We start from the raw sequence: 24,398 nt of genomic DNA on the forward strand, positions 1-24,398 counted from the left end.
TCTAACTGTATCTTCGAAGGTGAGCAGAGTGATCATTTACTTTACTCAGTAAAATTTAAAGTACTTTTTACTCGACTATAGTTAATCGTATTGTCGGTTAGTTTTCTTATCAAAAATCAAATACTTTTTGAAGTATAGGTAACAAATTAAAAATATTTGAGAAAAAGATATTGACAGCAAAAACAACATGATCAAGTTTTTGACGAAGAATATAAATTTGGAAGGAATTTGCCGCATAAGAACTGTAAGTTTCAATTGTTTTTAGTTTTAACTTTTTTTTACTATATCAATTTTCACTTATAATTCGTTTTAGTTTGCTGCAAATCGGTTTCAAAATTCAAAAACTGTTGGAAAAAACGTTGATTCAGAAGCGAAAATAAATAAAGAAGTAGCAAAATTTAAAGCTAGGAAAGCTGAAGTTGAAAAATTTAGAGCGGAAATATGGCGAAGGAATGACAAAATATTATATTATGTAAGTAAAAAGTATAAAGAAAAACAAAAGCAATATTTATGAATAGATTTTTCTTTGTTAAGGGAGCTTTTACACTTATTTTGCGGAAACAGGATGAAATCAAAGAAATAATAGAAGACACAAATTACGAAGAGGAATATATAAAGAAGAGATACAGTTCAAATGGATAGTTTAAAATGTAATGTCTATTATTTTATAAGTACATACATATGATTCTACTTAGCAATACAAATGGTTTGTTTGTTTTTAAATTGGTTTTACTTAACACGAAAGAAAATACGTGAACAAATATTGAACATATTTAAAACCAAAACCAACCATTTTAGTTGTTAGGAAAAGTAATTACTTTTACTCTAAAGATGTGTGAATTTTTTGGCAGAATAGCAGATTAAATCGTTTATGCAATTTTATGAGTTTTTTGTGTGTTTTTTTTTATTTATTTAAATTAGACAGATATTTTCAAAGAAGTAAGGAATTTGTATATCCTGTTTGCAAGTTTGTTAAACTCATTAGTTGTCATTTGAAGTGTCAATAAGTTTAATGTTAGAATGATGATTAGAACGTACCCACTCAACCATTGAGTTACGAGTACATGGTTCATAATCTAACGAATATGTAAGAAATCGGTGAAATTCTAAAGAAATTTTAAGTTTTTCTGGTGTCACAAAGTAGTGCATCATCTTTACTGCACACTCAGTCGAAAAGGTGCTGTTGAAAGTACTGCTTACAATGTTTGTCTGTAGTGGTTCGTTAAAGGCTCTGTTTATTGGAACTATAGAAACACTTTATTTGGACCAGATTGCACTCAAAAAGTGTTTAAAAATTATCTCAAAAGAATCATATGCTACGAATACGAAACTACAGTTTGAATGATATCTATCCCAAATGAAATGAAATAATAAAATATTTCCATTCAACATTAAATTATAAATGTGGTCTGTTTTTTTTTAACTGTAATTAACTGTTGTTTTTATGTCAAAAAACATGTTAAAGCTTCGTTGTTATAAATTGTGAGACTTTAAATCATTTAAGACGGTTATTAGAAATTGTAGATATTATATTTATAACTTTTTAAACCGTGCTTGATATAATAAATAAGACTTGGTTACGCAAATAATCAAATATTTCGCTTGTTTTTTAAACAAAAGGCTGAAAACTAGGCAAAGGAAGTAATGAAAAACCAATGACATTTTTAAGTCAACATTGCAAACATCCCAACGATGTAGTTTCGGCCTAAACCGAACTCATCAACATGAACAACCCAAACCCAACTGTCACTTTTGCCTTCATTCTCGTTTTCACGGTTTCTCTTTCTCTCTTACTCATTCGCCTTGATATCGGGTCGGTGTCAAAAATAAAAGAAAATGGCGAATTATTTTGGTGATGGACGGTTGTTCTTTTCTCTCAAAAAAAGTGTTTTTCCGATTTATGTGATTAACAAATTCAATTTCATTTAAAAAAACAAACTAACACGCTCTAAAATAACCAATTCTATGCAAAAATCCCTCAATCAAACATTCAAAATGCTTCCTGAAGCATAAATCCCAACTAAATCTCACGTGATAATCGCCAAAAACAACCCACAAAATAAAATCCTTATTGGCCAAGAACAAAACGAACGAACGAATTTGCTTTTGCGAATTCCTTTAATATTTTTCGCCGTTTTTCTATTTTTCTATTATGATATTGTTTTATTTTGTAGTTTTAATTAGAGTCCATATATATTGTAATCCATTGATTGGTGAAGAAATAAAATGATTCTATTTTACAAAGTGATTGAGTTGAATGTGAAAATCCACAGTTTATTGATTGTTTAAGTTTAAATCAAATTTGGAAGCAGGGAAACGCGTAATTTGAGATTTTTCTTGGTTTTTCGTGGTTGTGCCTCTTGAAATCGTGGTTGCCTCCCTCCTTCGCGAAGAATTTAAGTTGTATTTATATATTTGGAAGGAAAAAAATGTATTCTAAAAGGAGAATATCTCAAGAAAGACCATCAACATTCGCGATGGTCAACACCTTGCTGCGACTGTGTGTGGCTGTGGTTGCTCTGCAACAGCCCTTGACTGTTTTTGGTGGGTTAACGCAAAGAGTTGTTCTCATCGGAGTGACTGACTTAAATGAAACTATTCCCAATGTAGGCTATCCCAGGGGTACCACACCAACAACAGCCACGACGACGGCGACGGCAACTTCCAATTCCAGTGAAGTATCCACGCCTCTATCTCGAGTTAGTGCCACTATCAGCAGCAACAGAAGTGAACAGAACAACAACAACAGAACCCTTACTATCGTCAGTGGTGGTTACAGAAATATATCGTCATCAACATTGTCAACAACAACACCTACTGCCCTCACAGGTTTGGTAATTCCGACAAGAGCCAGCAGTGTCCGTGAGCGATCAGCTGCAATAACAACAGCAGTGGCTCCAGCAGCACAACACAGATCCAGATACAATGCCGAAAGCAGTAATAGCAGCGAACAGCCCATTCAAACGCTGCCAATGCTCTCCAGTTATGGCAAGAAGAAAGATAGTAAGTTTTAATTTCTGTTTATTTATCTTTTAACACACCTTTTTGAGGGGGGGTTTTGAAAGATTACCTACAAGTTAAGCTAGTTGCTAGTTGTGCAAGTGCGTTAGAACCTTACAAAGTTTAAATCTCCCCCTTACTCTTCTCTGTGTCTCACACAACCACAGTGTTGACCGTGAACATAAAATTGTTAAGTGTTTTTGTTAAAATCTGAATAAACAAAAACATTTATTCAAGATAAGGAAGTTTGTTTTTTTTTGTTTTGTTTATTATTTTGCAACGAATGGGATTTGCATTGTTTACTCGGTTAGTTTATTAGTAAACTAATTTGTCTGATAACAGGTGCAGTGAAAGGTGAAAAGGGGAGATGAGTTGTAGAGACAAGTTACAAGGTGTAATATAAACGATTACACATAATTTATATTTATGAAAATTATTATTATTTGCCGTTGGAAACAATCTACTTAAAATTTGTTGTCGTATGAATTATTCAAACGTTTTTCTTCCGCTAATCTTTTTATTGGATTTCAATTTTGTTTTGGCAATTACCTAAGTAGGTATAATATTTTTTTTGTTTTGCTTATTTAATTATAAATTCAAACAAATTAGCTGCTTTGAATTGAACAATAGTTTCGAAAACTTGTGAAATTATACAAAGAATCCTGCTTTACGCCCCTGAGATTTGAGACAAAAATATGGAGAACAATTTACAATAAGTGCTTCGTAACACTGCACTTGAAAACATCTGGAAGTGATTTTAGCACTGCATAATTGAGTAGTATTAAAAATAAGACTGAAGTTTTGGACATAGTAAACAAATTATAAGAAACCAAGAAAGATAGCCATTTAGTAATTCTGAAAGCACAATAAAAGTAAAACTTAGCAAAAAAAAAAAAAACAGTCGTACCCGAAGCGGATATGATGATGAAAAATGTTTGTTCGTAGTCCAATTTTCAACCCCGAACTCATAATCAATGTTTAAGCTTGGAGAAGACATCATAATACTTAATGGGGAATTATTTTTTTTGGGCGACCGTGTGTCCAATATTTGTTATGTATGGAAAAAGTAGTATATGTTGACATATTTAAGAATATTGCCTTTACCTATATGACCCTTAGATAGCGTTTTCAACAATTTACTGTTACTTTATCGAAGCTCTGATTTGAAAGGAACAATATTTTTTTTTTTAGTGATGTCATTAATAACTTTACCTGAATTTCAATGAGAACCCTTGCATTGAGCGAAAGGTTAAAGAGGAGATAAATCTTATAACTAGGGTTCGGATTCTCATGTTCTAAAAAAAATGTGCCCTTAACATTACTAAATATGCCATAAAAAAATATCATAAAAATCCAAAATATTTTGCTGAACTTTTCTAAAGGAAAATAAAAATACCTTAAAATAATAAAAAAAAATACAGTCAACATAAAATTAATTTATTAGCCTTTTCACACCAAACCCAAAACCGGGTTTTCGGAAACTCGAAAATCGTTCACACCGAACATGGATCGCATTCACAAAGCTAGTCTCTACCTATGTACGTAGTCACGGGATTCTGATTGACTAAATCTAACTCCAAAAGTAGTTGAAATTTCCTCTTTCGACGTTGTGTACAAAATTCGGCTACAAAGTTAGTAGAGAATGATTTTGACGTTTCAGAATCAGCTGCTCGGTAAAGACACACGAATTCAAAATGAAATAAATCGTTCATATTTTAATACAAATATAAATCATTCAAATTGTGTCTTAAATTTGATTTTACTTACTTACTTACTTAAGGTGGCGCTACAGTCCTGTGTGAACTAGGGCCTCACCCAACAAACTTCTCCATCTAGCTCGGTCCCTAGCTAGATGTCTCCAGTTTCGCGCTCCAAGTTGGGTGAGGTCACCTTCCACTTGTGCGCGCCACCTGATCCGCGGCCTTCCTCTACTGCGCTGTCCTGTGGGTGCGGATTCGAAGACTTTCCGGGCCGGAGCATTGGTTTCCATGCGCTCTACGTGACCCAGCCATCTTAGTCGTTGGACTTTTACTCTTCTTGCTAAGTCTACGTCGCTGTACAGCCCGTACAGTTCGTCGTTCCATCTTCTCCTCCACTCCCCTTCGATGCATACGGGACCGTAGATCACACGAAGAACTTTTCTCTCGAAGCGACCCAAGGTGCTTTCATCCGCTTTTGTCATGGTCCATGCTTCTGCACCGTATAGCAGGACGGGGATGATAAGGGTCTTATATAGCAACACTTTGCTCCCTCGAGAGAGGACATTACTACTCAATTGCTTTCTTAGTCCAAAGAAACAGCGGTTAGCAAGAGTTATTCTGCGTTTGATCTCAGCGCTGGTGTTGTTTTCTGCGTTTACAGCGGAGCCTAGGTAGACGAAGTCCTTGACTACCTCAAAGGTACGTCTGTCGATTGTGACGTTTTGTCCAAAACGTCGGTGTTGTATGTCCTTTCTAGACGACAGCATGTACTTTGTTTTGCCCTCATTAACCGTTAAACCCATTTTTGCCGCCTCTGCCTCAATACTCACAAAAGCCCCATTGACATCACGCTGAGTTCTTCCGATTATGTCAATGTCATCAGCATATGCCAGTAATTGGACAGACTTTTGAAAGATAGTGCCTCTAGTGTTGACGTGTGAGCTCTGCACTATTCTTTCAAGCACGATGTTAAAAAAATCGCATGACAGCGCATCACCTTGTCTAAAACCTTTTTTGACATCAAAAGGTTCTGTTAAGTTGTTTCCAACCTTTATGGAGCAGCGTGAATTCTCCATGGTCATCCTGCACAAACGGACGAGTTTGATTTGATTTTATTGAATTTAAAAACACAAAAGATAAGTTAAAGTTATCAAATTATTTGCATTTGTCAATAATATGACAATTCCAGATTGACTAGCTTTGGAGTGTAGTTTTGCATTCACAAAGCTAGTTGAATTTTGACTACGTAGCCACTAGCTTTGTGAATGCGACCATTAACCTACAAGTTTTCATTTGACATTTAAATTTGTTTAACACCGGCTGTCAAATTTTGTATTGATAAAAAAATTTGTGAGTAAAAAGTTTTGTTCTTTTCAAATTATATGTGAAAATAAAATGAATTCTAACCAATTCAAATGGATTTTCCACGACATGGACCAACAAGAACTACAAGCTTGTTTGCTGCAGCTATCCTCTTAGTTCACTTCAACCGGTCCAAACAATTCACTAAGGAGAAGCTAATTGTGTAGAAAATATATCATAGAATCAATAACAAACAAAACTGTTACAATAAAAATTCATTTTCTTTAAAACATTTTCTTCTTCTTTCACAACAAATTCAATCCAAAATACTGGGCTTATGACTATTGATTCTGTTGGCCAAATGGGCCTTTAGAATCGCCATATATTGTGGCCGTCCGAGCAACTCATAGGCGGGGTTGAGAAGAAGATATGGCCGGAGCAGAAAAGGTCAATTCCTAGTTCCAGATTCGTATCGAAATCACACTCATCGAAAGCGATCTCAGAAGCTGTTATGATGGGCGGCAATTTCTCCATGACTATCTCTTTGGCTTCTTCCTTTGAGGACTCGCCTGGTTTGTCCAATTCACGGAGGATCTTCTTGATGTTGACAGGCTCTTCATCAAGTTCCCATAACCCACTGTTGCGGTTTTATTTACTAGAACAACGATTCCCACATTGTGGAATGTTTTGGCGCAAATTTTCCTATCCCGCTGCGACTTAGCCTCCACCAGAAGTTTTCTTTCATACTTATTCTCCTCCACAAATGAAGGTATCTCCTTTCTCATATCTCCCAAATCCTTGTGATTGAACGGAGTTATCGAAAAGTCTTTCTCCAGGTAGTAAGCGAAAGCGTCGAACATACTCGTAATTGTGGCGACGATTTCGACGACGACGCATCCCTTGGAATGCGAACTATGTGTAAGTCTTTCTCCTCCTTGGGGACCTCACGCCAGTAGCCTTAGTGAATTCCTTTTCCTCGCTTAACAAAGAGCGTTTGAAACTCTGGAGGATCATAAAAGAACCGCCAGTGCCGCAAATAGTCACCGAGCTTTAATTCTTCACTTTTTTATTGCCACTCAACTACCCCAAAGTTTCCATCTTTTTTCTCTTCCAGATTCTGTAAATAAAAAAAAGCAATAATTCTTATTTTGTAAGGAAATTGTATACAAAATATTACTTACCACGACCAAATTTATTTCAAAATGAAATATTTGTTTTGACAGCAGCCATCAGCTGTTTTGTTTACATTAATTTGAGCGCTGAATGTTTCGAAAGGTTTGTTTGTTTAGTTCAACTGTGAATCGCTACTAGTTTTCGAGAGGTTTTATATAAAACTTGAGGTTTACGAAAACTTGTGGTTTACCAAAAATGTATGGCAAAACTTGAGTTTTCGATGTAGGTTTTCGGCGAAAACCGATAATTTCTCGAAAAACGGGTTTTGAACTTGGTGTGAAAAGCCTATATGTTTAACAAAAAAAAAAAAACAAATAGTATTTCTAATATAAAAATAGCATATATGTTCTGAAATGTGCTGCAGAGAAGCTTGAAAGCCAAACATCAACAACTCACCCTAGTCTATTATATATTTCATTTTAATTTTTTGTTTAATTGTATTCACTTATTTCTTGTAACGGCCAATGCAGATTTTTGCTCTCATTTGTTTTGCCAATGTACAATGCATATTGAAATTGATAGCTAATTTACTCTGTCTCTTTGCTGTCTAACCATCATCGCGGTAACACCAAAAATTGTTTAGCTCCGCAAATTATTGTAATCATTTTGGCATATTATATCTAAATTTACTATTTTGGACATTGCATTATTGAAATTTAATAAATAAGAATTAATTAAATAAGAAAAATTTGTTGCCATTTATTATTTCGATTCATTTTATGGTCCTTCGTGGTCGGATCTCTTAAACAATTTTTTCGTTTTTTCTTGGACATTTGTGATACGTGATCGTGGTAAGACTTTTAATTGAGCTACAATTAAATTAATCATTATAAAAGCTGCACTTAATCGTTGCATATGGCAATTGATGGTGATATGAAGGAATGATTTTTTTAATACATGCTAGAATCTTAAAATGTATGTGGTGTATAATATTGTATATATATAATATATATATGTATAAACTATGAGACGATTTATTGAGTGTTAAGCGCGCATAGAACAAAGAAGAAATTAAACACGTGACAAAATATTAACATTGCTTGCCATTTCGTTATTCTAAATTAATTAAATAACAAATATAAATGCGATCAAAGTTAAACGTGGTTACGCTAAAGGTACCCTGACACGTGCAGCACAGTATGCAGAGTCGCTGCCAGTTGACATTACTCTTGCTGAACTTGAGATTCGGTTAGAAAGGCTTCACCAAGCTTGGTTAGATTTCTTGTCTCTAAATCATGAATTATGTGAGTTTTGCGATGATGCAAACTTTGTTGACCCGGGTCTTGAATTTGAAGAATACGAAGAAAAATATTTAAAAACACATTCAATTTTTACAAATCAAATTCGTCAATTTAATTCTCAAAATAACAGTGCTGATGATTCAATAATAGAAAAATTAGCAGATCAACAGACTTCTTTTTTAAAAACTTTAAACTCCGCGACACAAAAATCATCGGTTAAGCTGCCTACAGCTAATATTCCTATTTTTGATGGAAAGTATGAAGACTGGCCTGAGTTTAAAGATCTTTTTTTGAGTTCGGTTGACCGGAACACTAACCTGAGCGGTGCTCAAAAGTTTCAATACCTTAAGTCGTTTCTGCGCGGTGGTGCTTCGGGTTTACTTAAACACATGCGGTGTTCGGAAGAAAATTATGTTGAGGCATGGGATAGGCTAGAAGCAAGATACGAAAAAAAGAATCTCATTGTTCAGGCCTTTGTTGAATCTTTTCTTTCGTTACCTTCGTCTAATTCTGAAAACATTCAGGTACTCCGTAAGATAACAGATGGTGCAGATGAGGTCATCCGAGGGTTAAATGCATTACAATCTAATAATCGCGATCCGTGGCTAATATATTTGCTATTGCAAAAGGTCGATCCAGACACACGACAGGCGTGGGCTGATAACTTGGGAGCACAAGAAGACGCTACAATAGATCAGTTTTTGACCTTCTTACAGACTAGGTGTAGTAATTTAGAGGCGTGTACTTCACTAACCACAACAAGAAAGAAAACCATTACACCAGTTCGGTCACATTTAGTGGAATCAACACAAAATTGCCCTAAATGTCATGGTGGTCACATCTTACCTCAATGTACGGACTTCATTAGTCTCGATGTCGTTTCTCGTCGTGAGTTTGTCAAAAAACATTCAATTTGTTTTAACTGTCTCCGTCAAGGTCATGGTTCGTATAAATGTCGGTCAAACTTTCGGTGTAAAACATGCAAGGCGCGTCATCACTCACTGGTTCATCCTACACACAATCCAGCAACTGAACATTCTTCTTCTAATGACCTTCAAAGTAATAATACAACATCTCTTCCAAATCCTCCGATTGTTTCCAATCATTCGCTTGAATCTTCTCGTCCGTCTCATACAATTCTTCCCACAGCAATTGTTAAGATTCAAGATAGCCAGGGATTTTTTCAAACCATACGCCTTTTGCTCGATACAGGTTCTCAGGTTTCGTTTATAACCGAACATGCTGTTCAACGCCTGGGCCTTAAACGCAAACGATCTCGAATTCCAATATCTGGAATTGCATCAACTTCAGCTGGTGTAACTAATGGTTTAGTTACCGCCAATCTTCACTCTCGATTTAACTCTAGTTTCGTTGAAGTTGATTGTTTCATAATTTCAAAACTTACTTCAGTATTACCTTCGTGTTCCATAGTTAACATTGATTCAAGTCGTCTATCATTCGATCTAGCAGATCCAACTTTCAAAGAGCCTGGTGAAATTGACATTTTGATTGGTGCAGATAAGGTGTTCAGCATCATAACTGGCCCTGCAATCCCAGCAGAGCATCAAGTACCGGAAAGGATTCCTACTATTTTTGGTTGGGTTGTAGTTGGTCAATTTAATCAGAATACTTCTGGACTTGTTACATTCTGTACTCAGTTAGATTTCAGCCAAGACTTTGACCTCGAGAGGTTTTGGAGATTAGAAGAAGTTTCTAATGTACCTGTTCTTTCTTTAGAAGAACAACAAGCTGAAGATAGTTTTGTGAATACTCATATTCGTCATTCTGATGGGAAATTTATGGTGGAATTGCCTTTCAAGACCAATCAAAGGACGTTTTTTGGAAACTCTTTTTCAATTGCTTTCAATCGTCTGCAATCAATTGAAAGAAAATTCGCATCGAATCCTGATTTAAAAAGTCAATATTCAAAGTTTATGAACGAATACTTGGAATTAGGACATATGAAAGAGGTGCCACCGAATGAGATTGCAGTTGATAACAACAGGTGCTACTACTTACCCCATCATGCTGTATTTAAGAGCGATAGTAGCACAACTAAAATAAGGGTGGTTTTTGACGGTTCAGCCAAAAGTTACAGTAGTATGTCGTTAAACGAATGTCTTCTCGTAGGTCCTACAATTCAGCGTGATATATTTTCGATATGCCTAAGATTTCGACGACACAAATACACAATATCGGGAGACATAGAGAAAATGTATCGTCAGATATGGGTGTCTCCTAAGCATTCTGATTTTCAAAGGATATTATGGCGGGAATCACCTGAAGGTCCAGTCAAACATTATCGCCTTCTTACAGTCACTTATGGCACGACTTCAGCACCTTTTTTAGCAGTTCGCTCCCTCCAACAGGTAGCACTTGAATCCGCTCTTTCACACCCTGTTGCTTCGTCGATTATCCTCAACGATTTTTATGTAGATGACGTAATGACCGGGGCAGATTCTATCGATGAGGTGATCAAGCTGCAAGCTGAACTAGTCGAATTATTAAAATCTGCTGGCTTCCATCTCAGAAAATGGACAACTAACTGCTGGCCTTTGCTTTTGTCAATACCAGAGGAACAAAGAGAGCTGTCTCCAGTGGATTTTGAGGAATCGAGTTCAGTTAAATTATTAGGATTGCAATGGTGTCCATCGAGAGACTGTTTTTCTTATAAGGTTCGCTTGGATACATCCAAAACTGTCACTAAACGTCGAATACTTTCGGAAGCATCTAGAATTTTTGACCCAATCGGATTTTTGGCCCCAGTTGTTGTTGGTGTGAAAATAATAATGCAGAACCTCTGGAAAGAAAAGTTATCTTGGGACGAAGTAGTTCCAGAGCATCTGGTCGATCGTTGGACATTAATTCATCAAGATCTTCATCAACTTGAAAATTTAAGTATCCCTAGAGTAATGTGGTCGGACAAAAACAATTATGAACTACATGGCTTCTGCGATGCTTCTTTAGACGCCTATGCAGCCGTCGTTTATTGCAGAAGTGTTAATCCAGATGAAAGTGTATCGGTTTCTTTGGTAGCAGCTAAAACTAAAGTAGCACCCATCAAAATACTTTCGCTTCCCAGACTTGAACTCTGTGGAGCTCTTCTTTTAACCCGTCTAATAAATAAAATTCAGATTTCTTTACAGGAGAAAGAATCTAAAATCTTTGCTTGGACGGATTCATCTATAGTTCTCCATTGGTTGTCAGCAGTACCAAAAAGATGGTCGGTATTCATTGGCAATCGAACCTCGGAGGTTTTGTCTTCATTACCTCGTAAGATGTGGAATCACGTACGTTCGGCCAGCAACCCGGCAGATATTGCTTCTCGTGGTATTTCACCATCGCATTTGTGTTCAAATGAGATGTGGTGGAAGGGACCTCATTGGTTAAGCTTGGACAGACATTTTTGGCCTACATCACCTCCCGTTCCTGAAGAATTTTCAAAAGAAGAGCTAGAAGAGAGAAAATTACCTGGAGGCAAGACAAAGGTATTTGTATCTTATTTAGAAACAGACAATATTATGGATCCAGTTATTGTAGATACATTGATTAAAAATGTATCTAACTGGAATAAAATTATTCGTGTAGTTGCATATGTGCGCCGGTTTTTACGTAACTATGTACGAGACAAAAAATATCGAACTGTTGGACCTTTGTCTACAAAAGAACTTTTACATGCTAAAATTGTTATTATAAAAAAGGCGCAGTATTCGTTGTTTTCGTTCGAAATCGGTCTTTTGAAGAGAAATAAGCCTTTATCAAAGAGAAATAAACTTGTGTCGTTAAGCCCTTTTCTCGATGCTTTTGGAGTGCTTCGCGTTGAAAGTCGTATTCAACAATCAACTTTAAGCTATGACCAAAAACACCCTGTAATTTTGTGCAAAACTCATCCCATTTCAACTCTTATAGTAACTTATAAACATAACCAATATTTGCATTCGGGAGTAACATTAACTTTTTCTTTAATAAAAGCGAACTTTTATATTCTTGGGTGTAGAAATCTGATCCGTAAAATTGTACACAAATGTATCGTTTGTTTCCGTCAACGCGTTACAACTTCACAGCAACTAATGGGCAATCTCCCAATTGATCGCGTTATTTATTCACGACCATTTAGTAAAGTTGGATGTGACTACGCCGGTCCGATTACGTTGCGTTCATCTCGATTACGAAATGCTAAATTGGTTAAATCGTACATAGCATTATTCGTTTGTTTTGTTACGAAGGGAATCCATCTCGAACTAGTAGGAGACCTCTCGACAAATGCCTTTTTGTTAGCCTTAGACCGATTTGTTGCGCGTCGCGGTAAACCCAGCGAAATTTGAAGCGATAATGGTACGAACTTCCACGGCGCGAAACGAACTCTGGATGAAATGTATATTCAACTTCGAAGTCAACACCATAACACCATTGTAGCTGATCACCTGTCAAAGGATGGCATAAGCTGGAAATTTATCCCTCCTGCAGCCCCACATTTTGGAGGCTTATGGGAGGCAGGTGTAAAATCTGTCAAGACCCACATCAAACGTGTTATTGGTGAGAACAAGTTGACATACGAAGAGATGTACACGTTACTAGCAAAAATCGAAGCTTTGCTGAATTCGCGTCCCATGTGGCATGTATCAGATAGTGAACCAACTGCATTGAGTCCATCACATTTTATGATTGGCGAACAATATGTTGCAATTCCTCAATCAAATATTTCAAATAATTGTATTAAAACTAATTGGTTTGCTTTACAGACTTTACTCCAAGGCTTCTGGAAGCGATGGCATCAGGAATATCTGACATCCCTTCAACATAGACCAAAGTGGCAAAAACTTAAATTGAATCTTCAAGTTAACGATATCGTTCTTCTCAAAGAGCCAAACCTTCCACCCTCCAAATGGATTATTGGTCGTATCTCACAAATACATCCTGGAAATGATGGTGAAGTCAGAGTCGTCACTGTTCACACGAATTTTGGCAACTACACTCGTCCAATATCTAAGGTAGCTCCACTTCCTATCACTGAAAGACCGGAGTCTTCCAGGGGGGGCTGAATGTTCTGAAATGTGCTGCAGAGAAGCTTGAAAGCCAAACATCAACAACTCACCCTAGTCTATTATATATTTCATTTTAATTTTTTGTTTAATTGTATTCACTTATTTCTTGTAACGGCCAATGCAGATTTTTGCTCTCATTTGTTTTGCCAATGTACAATGCATATTGAAATTGATAGCTAATTTACTCTGTCTCTTTGCTGTCTAACCATCATCGCGGTAACACCAAAAATTGTTTAGCTCCGCAAATTATTGTAATCATTTTGGCATATTATATCTAAATTTACTATTTTGGACATTGCATTATTGAAATTTAATAAATAAGAATTAATTAAATAAGAAAAATTTGTTGCCATTTATTATTTCGATTCAATATATAACGATCTTTTTATGTGAACAGACGTTAGTGGAGCATTTTAAAAGGGAACAATCTCATTAACTAAACTTTGACGATCGAAACACTGTTCTTCATTCCCATTTAAGAATGTGAAGATTTTTTTCATTTGTGTATATCCTTTTTTTATTAGGACGTTTTCCTTTTTTTTTTGCAAATTGATTGACCCATTGACAATTCTACAGCATTATTTTCAAAATTACTTCGTTCATTAAATTTGATTTCGTCAAAAGCTCGAAAGATTGAATCGTGGGTTGTTTTCTGAAGCTCAATAATATTGGCTAAATATTTTCGCTGCTTATTTTCTCATCTTGATGTAAGATACCTACAACTACATTTGCAACAAATCGACCCTGTATATCAATGGTTTCATCAATAGAAACACACAAAAAAATATCTTTTAGATTTATTTTAATCTCATCGAAAACACGAATAATTTGCAGGCAAAATATGCTTTTATTGTTTAAAAATGCAAAAATATGCGACAACGTTTAAATGCCATTTCAAAGCAAATTTCATAATATGAAAAAATATCTGATTCTTTTGCTTCTAAGGCTGTCAAAAAAAAAATATACATTTGCATCGAAATCCGGGCCCTACTTATAACAAATGAATCTTTGAAGAATTGTCATTAAAATGTGGTAAACAACTATTCAAGAAAAATGTCAGTGCCATTTCAATACAATTATTTTATAAGCGTTTTTCTTTTTTAGTTCAGAGCAGAGCTCGAACTATCAAAAAATTAATTGTGTTTCTTTTTGAGCTCTTATCGTTCAGAGCTTCAAATTCGTGTTTCTTTTTTAGTTCTGAGCATGTTAAAAGCGCGCTCTGTGAGCTCAGTATAAAATAACAGAGTAAACGGAGTAAAATGCTGAGCACAAACAATTTGATATTTAAAAGCCGGGATATAAAAAAAATGATCGTCAAAGACAGAATCAAAATGGCAGAAGTGTCTGGTGGCTTAAGTGCAGAAGGAAAGATAATTTAGAAAAAAAAAACTAATTTCATATAGCATTTTTATGAATCAAATTTATTTCAGGCGTCAAATCGATCAACTCTATGACTGTTTTTTAATTAATTTGATTATTTTTGATTTGACAGATAATTAGTTTTATCCGTCCGCTGGCAACATAGCTTAGCGAAGATGCCGATTTTGCCAAAAAAAAATCATCTTTTTAGATGGTAGTACCCGTGGCATGATGGTTAGTGCGTTGGAGTGTCATGCAAAGGGTCTGGGTTCAATCCCTGCCTGTGCCACCTTAATTTAAAAAAAAAAATAATTTTCGCGGGTACTGCCTCTTGCGAGGAATTGACAATTCCTTCAAGAGTAATTCTTGTCATGAAAAAGTGCTTTCTCAAATTAGCCGTTCGGATTCGGCCTTAAATTGTAGGTCCCTTCCATTCCTGACAACAGTACTCACACACAGGAATGGTTGAGAGTTGTAAGTCACTAGGCCCTGGTTCACAACGGACTGTTGCGCCACCCCATTTCATTTCATTTTGATCTTGGCGTGTATGTAAACAAGCGAAATTGTCGCATTTGGGGCACAGAAAATCCACACGCTTACATTGAAAAGCCGATACACCCAAAGCGAGTCACTGTTTAGTGTGGATTTTGATCCAGAGGTATCATTGGGCCATTCTTCTTCGAAATTGAGTGGTTACAGTTAATGGTTTCAACAAGACGTCGTTACTCGATTTTGTTTTAATAAATAAATTGGGTGGCGCAACAGTCCGTTGAGAACTAGGTCCTAGTAACTCACAACTCTCAACCATTCCTGTGTGCTAGTACTGTTGTCAGGGATGGAGGATACATACACTTTTGAGCCAAATCGGAACGGCTAATTTGAGAAAGCACTTTTCATGACAAGAATTACTCTTGGAGAAGTGGCATAGGCTGGGATCGAAGCCAATCCATCTGGAATGACGGGCACTATTACTCGAGGTTTTCATAGCATTTTAAAAAAAAAAGTTGTTTGTCGGACCCAATGTACATTAAAATAGACATATTAAAATGTATTGGAGCTTAAATCAAGTCTTAATATTTTTTGGCCATCCAAAATCTTAACATCCAATATTCATTTTAGAAAACAAAAATTAAGAAACATTAACAAAAACTTAAGATTTATTTTTTATGCAATAGGCAGACAACATTTATAAAGAAACTTCATCAAATCTCTATAAATATTAAAAAAATGCCGACGTAAAACTGTAATTCCACTATAACCACAATAATTACACAAATGTTTCTTGTCTCACCCTGTTTCACCGTTATTTTAATGGTTTATGCTCTAGAAAAATAGCCAGTTACATTACTCCCCTTAAACAGTTCAACCGTAATACTCACGCTTCTAGGTTTGCTCATCAATATACCCTTGAGCCCATCTTCGGTCGTACTGTCAAGTACAGAGATTCGTTTTTTAGCCGTACTATGAGAATGTGGAATGCCTTGCCACACTCTGTCTTTCCCAGCTATTGCAATATTCAGGAATTCAAAACCAATGTGCACCGACATCTCCTTTCAACCCCTCTCTCCCTTTCCTAGTGCTCACACTGTGTCTACATAATAAGAGCAATATATCCACTTGAGTGTGCGTTTATTATAAAAAAAAAAATTGGTCAATAAATTAACTAAAATAAATATTTACTATTTATTTTATTAATTTTTACCAATGATAAAATAGATCTTCCAAATGGTTGCCACATCTATAGTCCTACCATCATATTATCCTTTTCATACAACTTTCCATCTCTCAAAATAAAAGGTCTTAAATTTCAAAAATCATAATATTTTGTTAGCCAATTGTTATCACCTCTTTTTTCTTTGAAAACTGCGAACTGTGACTGCAAAATTTGTACACTGAAGTGGTTATATTACCGTTAACATATACAAAGTTTAAAAGAAGTGGAAGCTTTAGGAAAATAACCATCCCACATTCTTGATGTGCAGTTCAAAAAAGAATCCCTATACTTGACTGATCAGCATTCTTAAACGTGCAGTTGTAACTACTGAATTATTTGAGGGAGAGGAATGCAAGCTAATAAGAAAGAAAATTGTTTGTAAAATCATGGGTAAAACATCCAAAGCCTTAAAACATTGCGACGGTGTTCATGAGATGTAAAAGTGCCTTTCATAGTTCTATTGCTCATCATTTAATTTTTTTTTCATTCTACCCAAAAGACTTAAACTCTCGAAAGAAGCATCTGCACTCTAATTTTGGTAATTGGTAATAATTACACAGTCGGATCATTTTGTAAGAAGTGAACTATGATACACATACAAAGAACGAAAAATTGCTTAGATTCCTTGATGGTAGGATAACGCATCTAGTTTATGAAGCATAAAATACAAATATAGAGTATGATAGAAAATACATAATATGCATTTATTATCTTCATTTTGTATTTTTTGTTTTAAACGAAAGATAGTAATTGGCGTTCAGCTTTTTACTACGTTAACTTAAAAATTATATTTTGAGCTCATAGAGTGGACTCCGAGCTTGATTTGATTGTACATAGAGTACGTGCTTGAGCTAAGAAATAAAAACATATAATTTTTTGACAGCTCAATTCCCTGCTCCGAGCTTAAAAAGAAAAACGTCTAAAGGCATCAGATAGTGGGCTATTTGAAATGAACCCTCTTATTAGAAAACCCTTTATTTTAAAAAATGCTCATCAATTGAAATCGCTCCGTAAAGATGCTGCTAATTTGTTGGTAAATTGACGAAACTTAACATTGATTGTATGTGAAATTAACATGACGATCTGTTCTTTAAAAAAGTTGCATTCAGAAATGATAGTGCCATCTATATCGCGTGATTCAACTCCTCAAGATTTTTGTATGAGATTATGGTAAATCATTGGCTTAAGCCCACAAATCAATGTCTTTTAAGGAGCTCAGAGCTAACATAGAATGAGAGATAGCTGCCGTTTTTTGGTTTAACGCGTAGAACACTACAAACATATCCATCACGGATATATGAAAGATTTAAAATTATATACATAAATAATAATTTTCGAAAAGTGACTTGCCTTTTATAAAATTTTACTATTGAAAAATTGTAAGTTGAGTTTACTTTACTTCGTCTTTTAATTTCAGGAATTTTAAAATGCCATTGCGACATCTGCAAAGAGAGCAACAATATCTGTGAGACTGATGGCCTCTGTTTTACATCTGTTGAACTTAGTAAAGGAACTGTTACATTTAGTTACAGGTAAATACATTTTTCTCTCTTTTCTTTTATATTACAAATTTCTTTCTTATTTTAATCTAAAAAATATATTGCCCCCTAAAAAAATAAAATTTCATAAATTGAAATTAAAAAACTATACAAAAAATAAAACTACTTAGATGCCTAGATATGTCACAAAGTTTTCCACCCGGTCGTTTCATATGGTGCAACGATGGTAAAAATGGTGGCCCAACAGCACGACCGGCTGCCAGAAGAGGTGGCCATGCCTGTTGTGGCAACAGAGACTTTTGTAATTTAGATTTAAAGCCAGCTATAAAATATTACCCTGAAAATCCTCAACAAGGTATTGATGAAGGTGGGTTCAACAAAAATTAAAAAAAAAAAATAACGCAGAAAGAGACTTTTGAATCTCTATCGTCTATCGCCTCCTAACTACGTTTGACGTTTGTTTTGAAGTTTTCAAGATGATCATTGATTGACTGACACCACCTGCAAAAATATCCCTCTACTAAAAAATATATAAATACATAATGTATAAATATATCGATTAAAATTTAAAAACAAAAATGTTTGCTCCAAGCTTTTCTTCCCAGTTGGCGCGTTTGAGTTTTATTTTTCCTGTCTTTTGTTTAAATAATCAAGATTTTTGGTGTGATCCCATTAAGAAATTAAAAAACAAAAGAAATACAAAAGTGTTTGCCTCTATTTACAAAAATAAAGAAACTAACATTAAATTTAAGTTAAGAAATAGATTTTTTTTTAAAGGAAGGTGATTGGTGCAATCGCAAACAATTTGGAATGCGATTCCTCCAATCATCATCCGTAGCTTTATTGTACAAATGAAAAAGGACGATTATTCGAATTTTGATACTTTTTTTTATATCTCTCTAAAAACTCAAAAATTATGAATCATAATTTTAAATAAATATGAAAATCAAAATTCTATCAACCAGGTGCCTCCCTAAAAAATATGATCTAGAAAGAGCACCCATTGAATGCCTGTCGAATAAGGAGAAAAAGAATGTCTATAGGATCGAGTGTTGTGATACAGACTTCTGCAATCAAAATGAAAGAATAAAGGACTTCGGCGGAGGTATAGGTTGGCAATTAAATTTACTACCACACTATTGCTACTAAAAAAAATAGAAAAATTAAAAAAAACAATCAATTTTTTTTTTTAAATACACACAACTCACAATTTAGTACACATTTTGTTTTTTAGATAATTTATTATTATTTATTTACCCTGCGACACTAGCGCACATACAATTCTAATTCTTTTTAATTTGAAATACTGCCGACTTTTCTAGTAGTGCACAATTTTTATTATTTTTTAATAACACATTTATTTTTCTCACACTTTTTTTTTCTTTATATTTATACTCGTATTTCCTTGGAACGATTTTAAAGCTTCTTGAAAACGTCTTCTTAAGGCACTCAATTTCACTTTTTATAACTTAGTAATAATTAGTACCTATTGTAAGCTGCATGAGCTTAAAATATATAATCTATCTATTTCCTCCCATTTATGGTTTTGGCGTATAATAAATTTTGTATATTTATTTTTTTCCTTTTTTAATTCAATTTTAGCTTATTTAGAGAACTGGCTAAATGCATTTTTATTTAACTTATTGAATTTGGTGTAGTTCGTGGTGAAATGTATTTTTGAAAGCAACATTTTTAATTTTAGTTTTTAGTTAGATTTTAAAACTTTCTTATGAAAGCTTGATTTTATTTTTATTGGAAATCAGGCGAAGAGCAAATAATTGTATTGCTCACTTCTGTTTGCATACTTTGTTGGGTAGTTTTAGTATCGCGTTGAAGTTTTTGAATTAATAAAATCCCCTCTAAGTTCTGACAGGGTCTATTGGCTTATCTTCTAAGAATATTAAAAAATCTTTGGGAAGTCCCTGCCTAAAGATAGTTCCTATTTGTTTATGATTCTCTATTCCCTCTTCAAATAAGTCAACCGAACTCATTATGAACAGCGAATCGAACATTCGACCTAAGTTAATTCACTTCTTGGTTCCATGATAGTAGACATTTGACACCTTTCAAACTTAGTTGTCATTGGAAGTGTCATACAATTAGTTAAATATTTGACATGTGGTGTGTTTTTTTAAACTATGGCTGATTGTAGTGTAATTAATATTCAGCACTATCAGGAGTTTCGCCCGAAACGCTTTTCACCCGAAATATTTTTGTTCCCCCGGATTTTAAAAAGCTATCAGGAGTTTCGCCCGAATAAAATTTCATTTCGAATTTAAAACTGACAGACAGTTCGAAAAATAGGTATGTTCAAAAAACTGAGCTCTCAATAAATTTCCTATCTCTGTTATGGAAACAGAGAATTAAATCTGAACTTAAGTTTTTTCTTGAATATAAAAAAGTATAAAACGAATTTGGTGTTGCAATTTTCTGTTAAAATTGTGGCCTTAAGAGCCATGGTACGATTTTTAATCCCTCTCCAATCGATTTCTTCAAAAAAAAAACTTTCTGAGTAAGCGGACATACAAAATATCCCCTCCGTTCCTAAGTAGGGTGCCTTTTCGTATTCAGAAAATGAACAAACCTACCATCTGAATGTTTGCTTTGACAGTTGTTGTTTACAAGGATTAAATCAATCGAATATTGGTTTTTGTATTGCAAAAAAGTGTGAATTCTTAATAATAATTTTAAAAATATAAAAATGCAGAGCATAGCCATGCATATCCTTTTGCTTGAGGAAGAAAAAGAAGAAGAGGCAACACTGCGTCGAACTGTTCGGAGGCAGTTAAGAGATCACTCCAATCCGTTGGAGTTACCTGAACCATTGTAAGAATGGAATTACATTTTCAGCTTTATTTAATCTCTAATTATAAATAATCTTCGAATTCCACAGGTCTATAGAGTTAGAGCCTTAACGTACTTGCTAAAGGTCTTAACTGACGCATTGCCCTTAAATGTACAATCCTTTGGAATACCACCCATTGTTAAACTTGCCGCTTTTACGGTACAATTTCTTCATATTTATGTCCATTTGATTGTTATGCTCTTTCATCACTACAATAGCTTCATCAACCTTCACACAAAGTGCTTTTTGGACTTCAAGTTCTTCCATAAGAACTTGCTGCGCGTCGACTTTGTCAATACTTTTTTTTGGCCTTCTTGAAATGTTGTACTCAGAGCGGAGGCATTACTGTCGATAATTTGAGAAGGAACAGGTGGTGGAGCCGCAACAATGGTGATCTCCTCGATGTCTTCTATCTGTTCCTCTTCATATACATTTTCATCGGATGTGTAAAATACTTCCGATTTGTACGTTTCTGTGTTCTAATTTGGTTTTGCAGTTCAAAATCACTTTTTATGGGAGGCCCAGCGCTATTCCGATCCAACGTTAGCTGCTTCCAAAATGCAGTAATTTAGTTATTCTTTTGTTTTACGGAACCCCTTGCAATGTCAGGGTTTCCCAAGAGTATATCACTTTGTTTTGTGTTTATTGATTTACTCCTGAAAATAAAACAAAAATTAATAAATGTTTACAATAACAAACAATTTCGTCGAAAAACTTACATTTTAACGTTCGCAGCCAAAATTTAAGTTAACATTTTAGCTGTTAAGTTTGTTATATTTCGCCCGAATTGAATGCTCCTGATAAGGGGAATTTTTCGAACATCACTTTTTTTTCGGGTGAAAGTCAAAGTAAGGGAAAAGAAAAAGGGAATTTTTTTCGGGTGGAATCACATTCGGGCGAAACTCCTGATAGGGCTAATTGTCTTTCCTAAAGTTTGCTTGCCTTGAAAAAAAAAATTAAAACAAAAAGCCAATTTGTCATCTAAATCGAACCACAAATTGTCATTGTACAATGAACCAGTATTTTTCATTGATTCCTTTCTTTTCTTTTTAATATTTTCTAATAGTTATCGTTCCTAAATGATTTTAAAAAATTCAAACAATTCGTAAGCATGACACAATTTTTTTGACACTTTTTTCAGCCGAAAAATCTTTCACCATTAAAATGTTGTATTTGACCGAAAAAGATTGAACTTCGAATTGAGAGGTGATAGTTCGAAAAATAGGTATGTTCTGTTCGCCTTTAAAATTTTAATGAAATCTGTCAATTATGCGAAAAAATAAAGGGAATTTTTCAAGCAAACTCAAAATAAGGGAAAAGAATTTGTATCTTCTATCTTGTGGGTTGAGATTCCTGCCAAAATCCTGATGAGATTCAATAGTTAACTATTGTAAGAAAACACCAATGGTCTTTCATTTCGTAGTTCCAAGTTAAAAGCGATGTCATTTGACAACAGTCATACCTGTCATTTGAAGTGTCAAAATATTTATTAAATGTTTGGGTAAACTTAACTAAAATTTATTTTCTACAAAAGTGATTGAAACGCTACTAAAAAAGTGGTTAAAAATTACCTCAAGAGAATTGAATGTTCTAGAGGCAGTCATTTGAATGACATTGTTTTTCACACTTTTTGACAAGGTCCAAACTTTATATTCATATTTTCTTCAAAACAATAACGCTGTCGCTCATGTTCTGCTTTCCTTTGGTTGATAATTCATTTGGCGAAAGTGAATTTAAGTGTCCCATAATTTCTTGTAGTGAATTGAAGTTATTATTGATGTTCTGTATTTCGGTTCATTTTATTTTCAGAAAGCATTCAAATAACTTTCCTTATGTTCTGCCAATCGTCTGTGAAATGTATTCTTTGCCAATAATATTACTTTCATGTTTAGTACTTTCACTTTAAAAACAAAATAAAAATGAATTATCCTTCAGTTTCGACATTTCGAAAGTTCAAAGCAATTTCGAATTTTTCGAAATGGATCGAAGTGTAGAATATGTAATTTCATTTCACGTTAAATTGGAAAGAGATTCCAAATCACTTAATATCGAATTGCAGAATATGATATTATTAGCTTTACTTTCAAATCGAAAAATGAATGATCTTGGTTTTGTTTTTTAGGAAAATGAATTTCGAGTTTTTAAAAAATAAAAAAATAAAACTAAATTTAATTTAAAATTGTCAGTTTTTGGGTCGATTCGCTGTTCAAAATTAAGACAATAGATGATTTTGATTTATAAGAAAATAAAATGTATATTTTAAGTTACAAAGACAAAAACTAAATAACCTCAACACTTTTTCCCTAAAAAAAGTTTGTAGTAGGCCTAAGATCAAATTAATTGAGATAAAATCGTTAAAAAAGACCAACAAATGTCCACTAATTGTTTAGATATAAAAATTCTTTAGATTTAATTTTGTTTAAATGTATCTTAATTTACTAATAAAATAAATTGTGTGATTATACATAAAATATTGAACTTGGCTGAACTTATATTGTAGAAAAACCTTTTAGCCTTTTACCTGTGGCTAATTAAATAAATACGTTTAAAAAAATCAAAATTTATGTATAACTAATTCCACTTTTCCTATATAACTACAATAATATTATCATTAACCTTAAACAAAATTGAATTAAATTAGAACAAAACAAACAAAAATCACTCTTCTCACACAAAAAACAAACTTAGATGTCTACCCTCAGAAAACCTCTTAAACCCGGCTTGGTGCCATGAAAGCAATTCGGCCTATTTAATCGAATGTTGTGATAATGATTATTGTAATACGAGAATCAATTTAAAGGGAGCAATACCAGGTGAGCATCACTACACACACTCTGGATAAATAAATGGATGGATTGATTGATGATAGAATAAAATAAATATATACATAAATATATAAAAATAAAGTCTATGTTCAATGTTTTACATTAAATGTCTTTTTTCAAAAATTTGGTACAAGTACACTCTGCATCACTTGATTGAAGTCAAACTACATCTGTTCACGACCAAAGTTTTCAGAGGTTTTAAATAAGAAGATTGTTTTGGAAATCTAGTTCTTATGTGAATTTTATATCTCTTATGAGCTTGAGAACTTAAAAACGATTATACCGAGTCTTTTTTTAGAAGTATAGAACTCAAAATTTAGAAAACTGTTCTAACTGACAGCTATAATGTTAGCTGTCAAATGATTTATTTAAGTTTGGTTCGACTTTGCAACACTACCTTTTAATTGTGTCTTTTACTTCCACACTCTTTTCTAGAAAACTTGAGTTTGAAAGTCCAAATCGCCTTATCATCTTTTTTCTACTATCAATTCCGAATTTTCGAAAATTGTGGATTTAAATTATAAACTTGTACTCTTTCAACAAAGCAGAAAGCTGGTACCAAGCCTTTGACCAACAAATATTAAGAAAAGAAATTAAGCCTCAATTAAGTGACGCAGAGTGTACATCTCGAATAAAAGATACAATTTTAAAAACAGATTTTTTATCACACATCAGAAAAAGAAACTAGCAAGGAA

At 34.1% G+C, this 24,398-nt stretch overlaps 2 protein-coding genes across 8 annotated transcripts in view; both read left to right on the plus strand.

The window, feature by feature from the left end:
- Positions 1-6: 6 nt before the first annotated feature.
- On the plus strand, positions 7-882 carry LOC129952734 (uncharacterized). The gene is made up of 3 exons (XM_056065534.1): positions 7-244; positions 314-472; positions 535-882. The coding sequence occupies exons 1-3, from the start codon at positions 188-190 to the stop codon at positions 640-642; spliced, it is 324 nt and encodes a 107-aa protein (XP_055921509.1). The 5' UTR covers positions 7-187; the 3' UTR covers positions 643-882.
- Positions 883-1,824: 942 nt separating this feature from the next.
- LOC129949221 (TGF-beta receptor type-1) overlaps positions 1,825-24,398 on the plus strand; it is a 31,064-nt gene continuing 8,490 nt past the window's right edge. For 2 of the 7 annotated variants that reach the window (XM_056060540.1, XM_056060541.1), the window contains exons 1-3: positions 1,825-3,003; positions 17,952-18,066; positions 23,567-23,691. In XM_056060540.1, the coding sequence (XP_055916515.1) occupies positions 2,430-3,003; positions 17,952-18,066; positions 23,567-23,691 (814 nt within the window). In that variant the 5' untranslated portion in view covers positions 1,825-2,429. Of the gene's footprint in view, positions 3,004-17,951; positions 18,067-18,998; positions 19,145-23,566; positions 23,692-24,398 lie in introns of all 7 variants that reach the window. The other 5 variants (XM_056060536.1, XM_056060537.1, XM_056060538.1 and 2 more) reach the window with 3 other exon arrangements.

The sequence above is a fragment of the Eupeodes corollae genome, chromosome 3 (genome assembly GCF_945859685.1).
Source record: "Eupeodes corollae chromosome 3, idEupCoro1.1, whole genome shotgun sequence".
NCBI lineage: Eukaryota > Metazoa > Arthropoda > Insecta > Diptera > Syrphidae > Eupeodes > Eupeodes corollae.

Coding starts and splice junctions, on each gene's coding strand:
- LOC129952734 (XM_056065534.1), top strand. CDS start 188: ATGATCAAGTTTTTGACGAAGAATATAAATTTGGAAGGAATTTGCCGC. Junction 245..313: donor GAATTTGCCGCATAAGAACT/GTAAGTTTCAAT, acceptor AATTCGTTTTAG/TTTGCTGCAAATCGGTTTCA. Junction 473..534: donor ATGACAAAATATTATATTAT/GTAAGTAAAAAG, acceptor TTCTTTGTTAAG/GGAGCTTTTACACTTATTTT.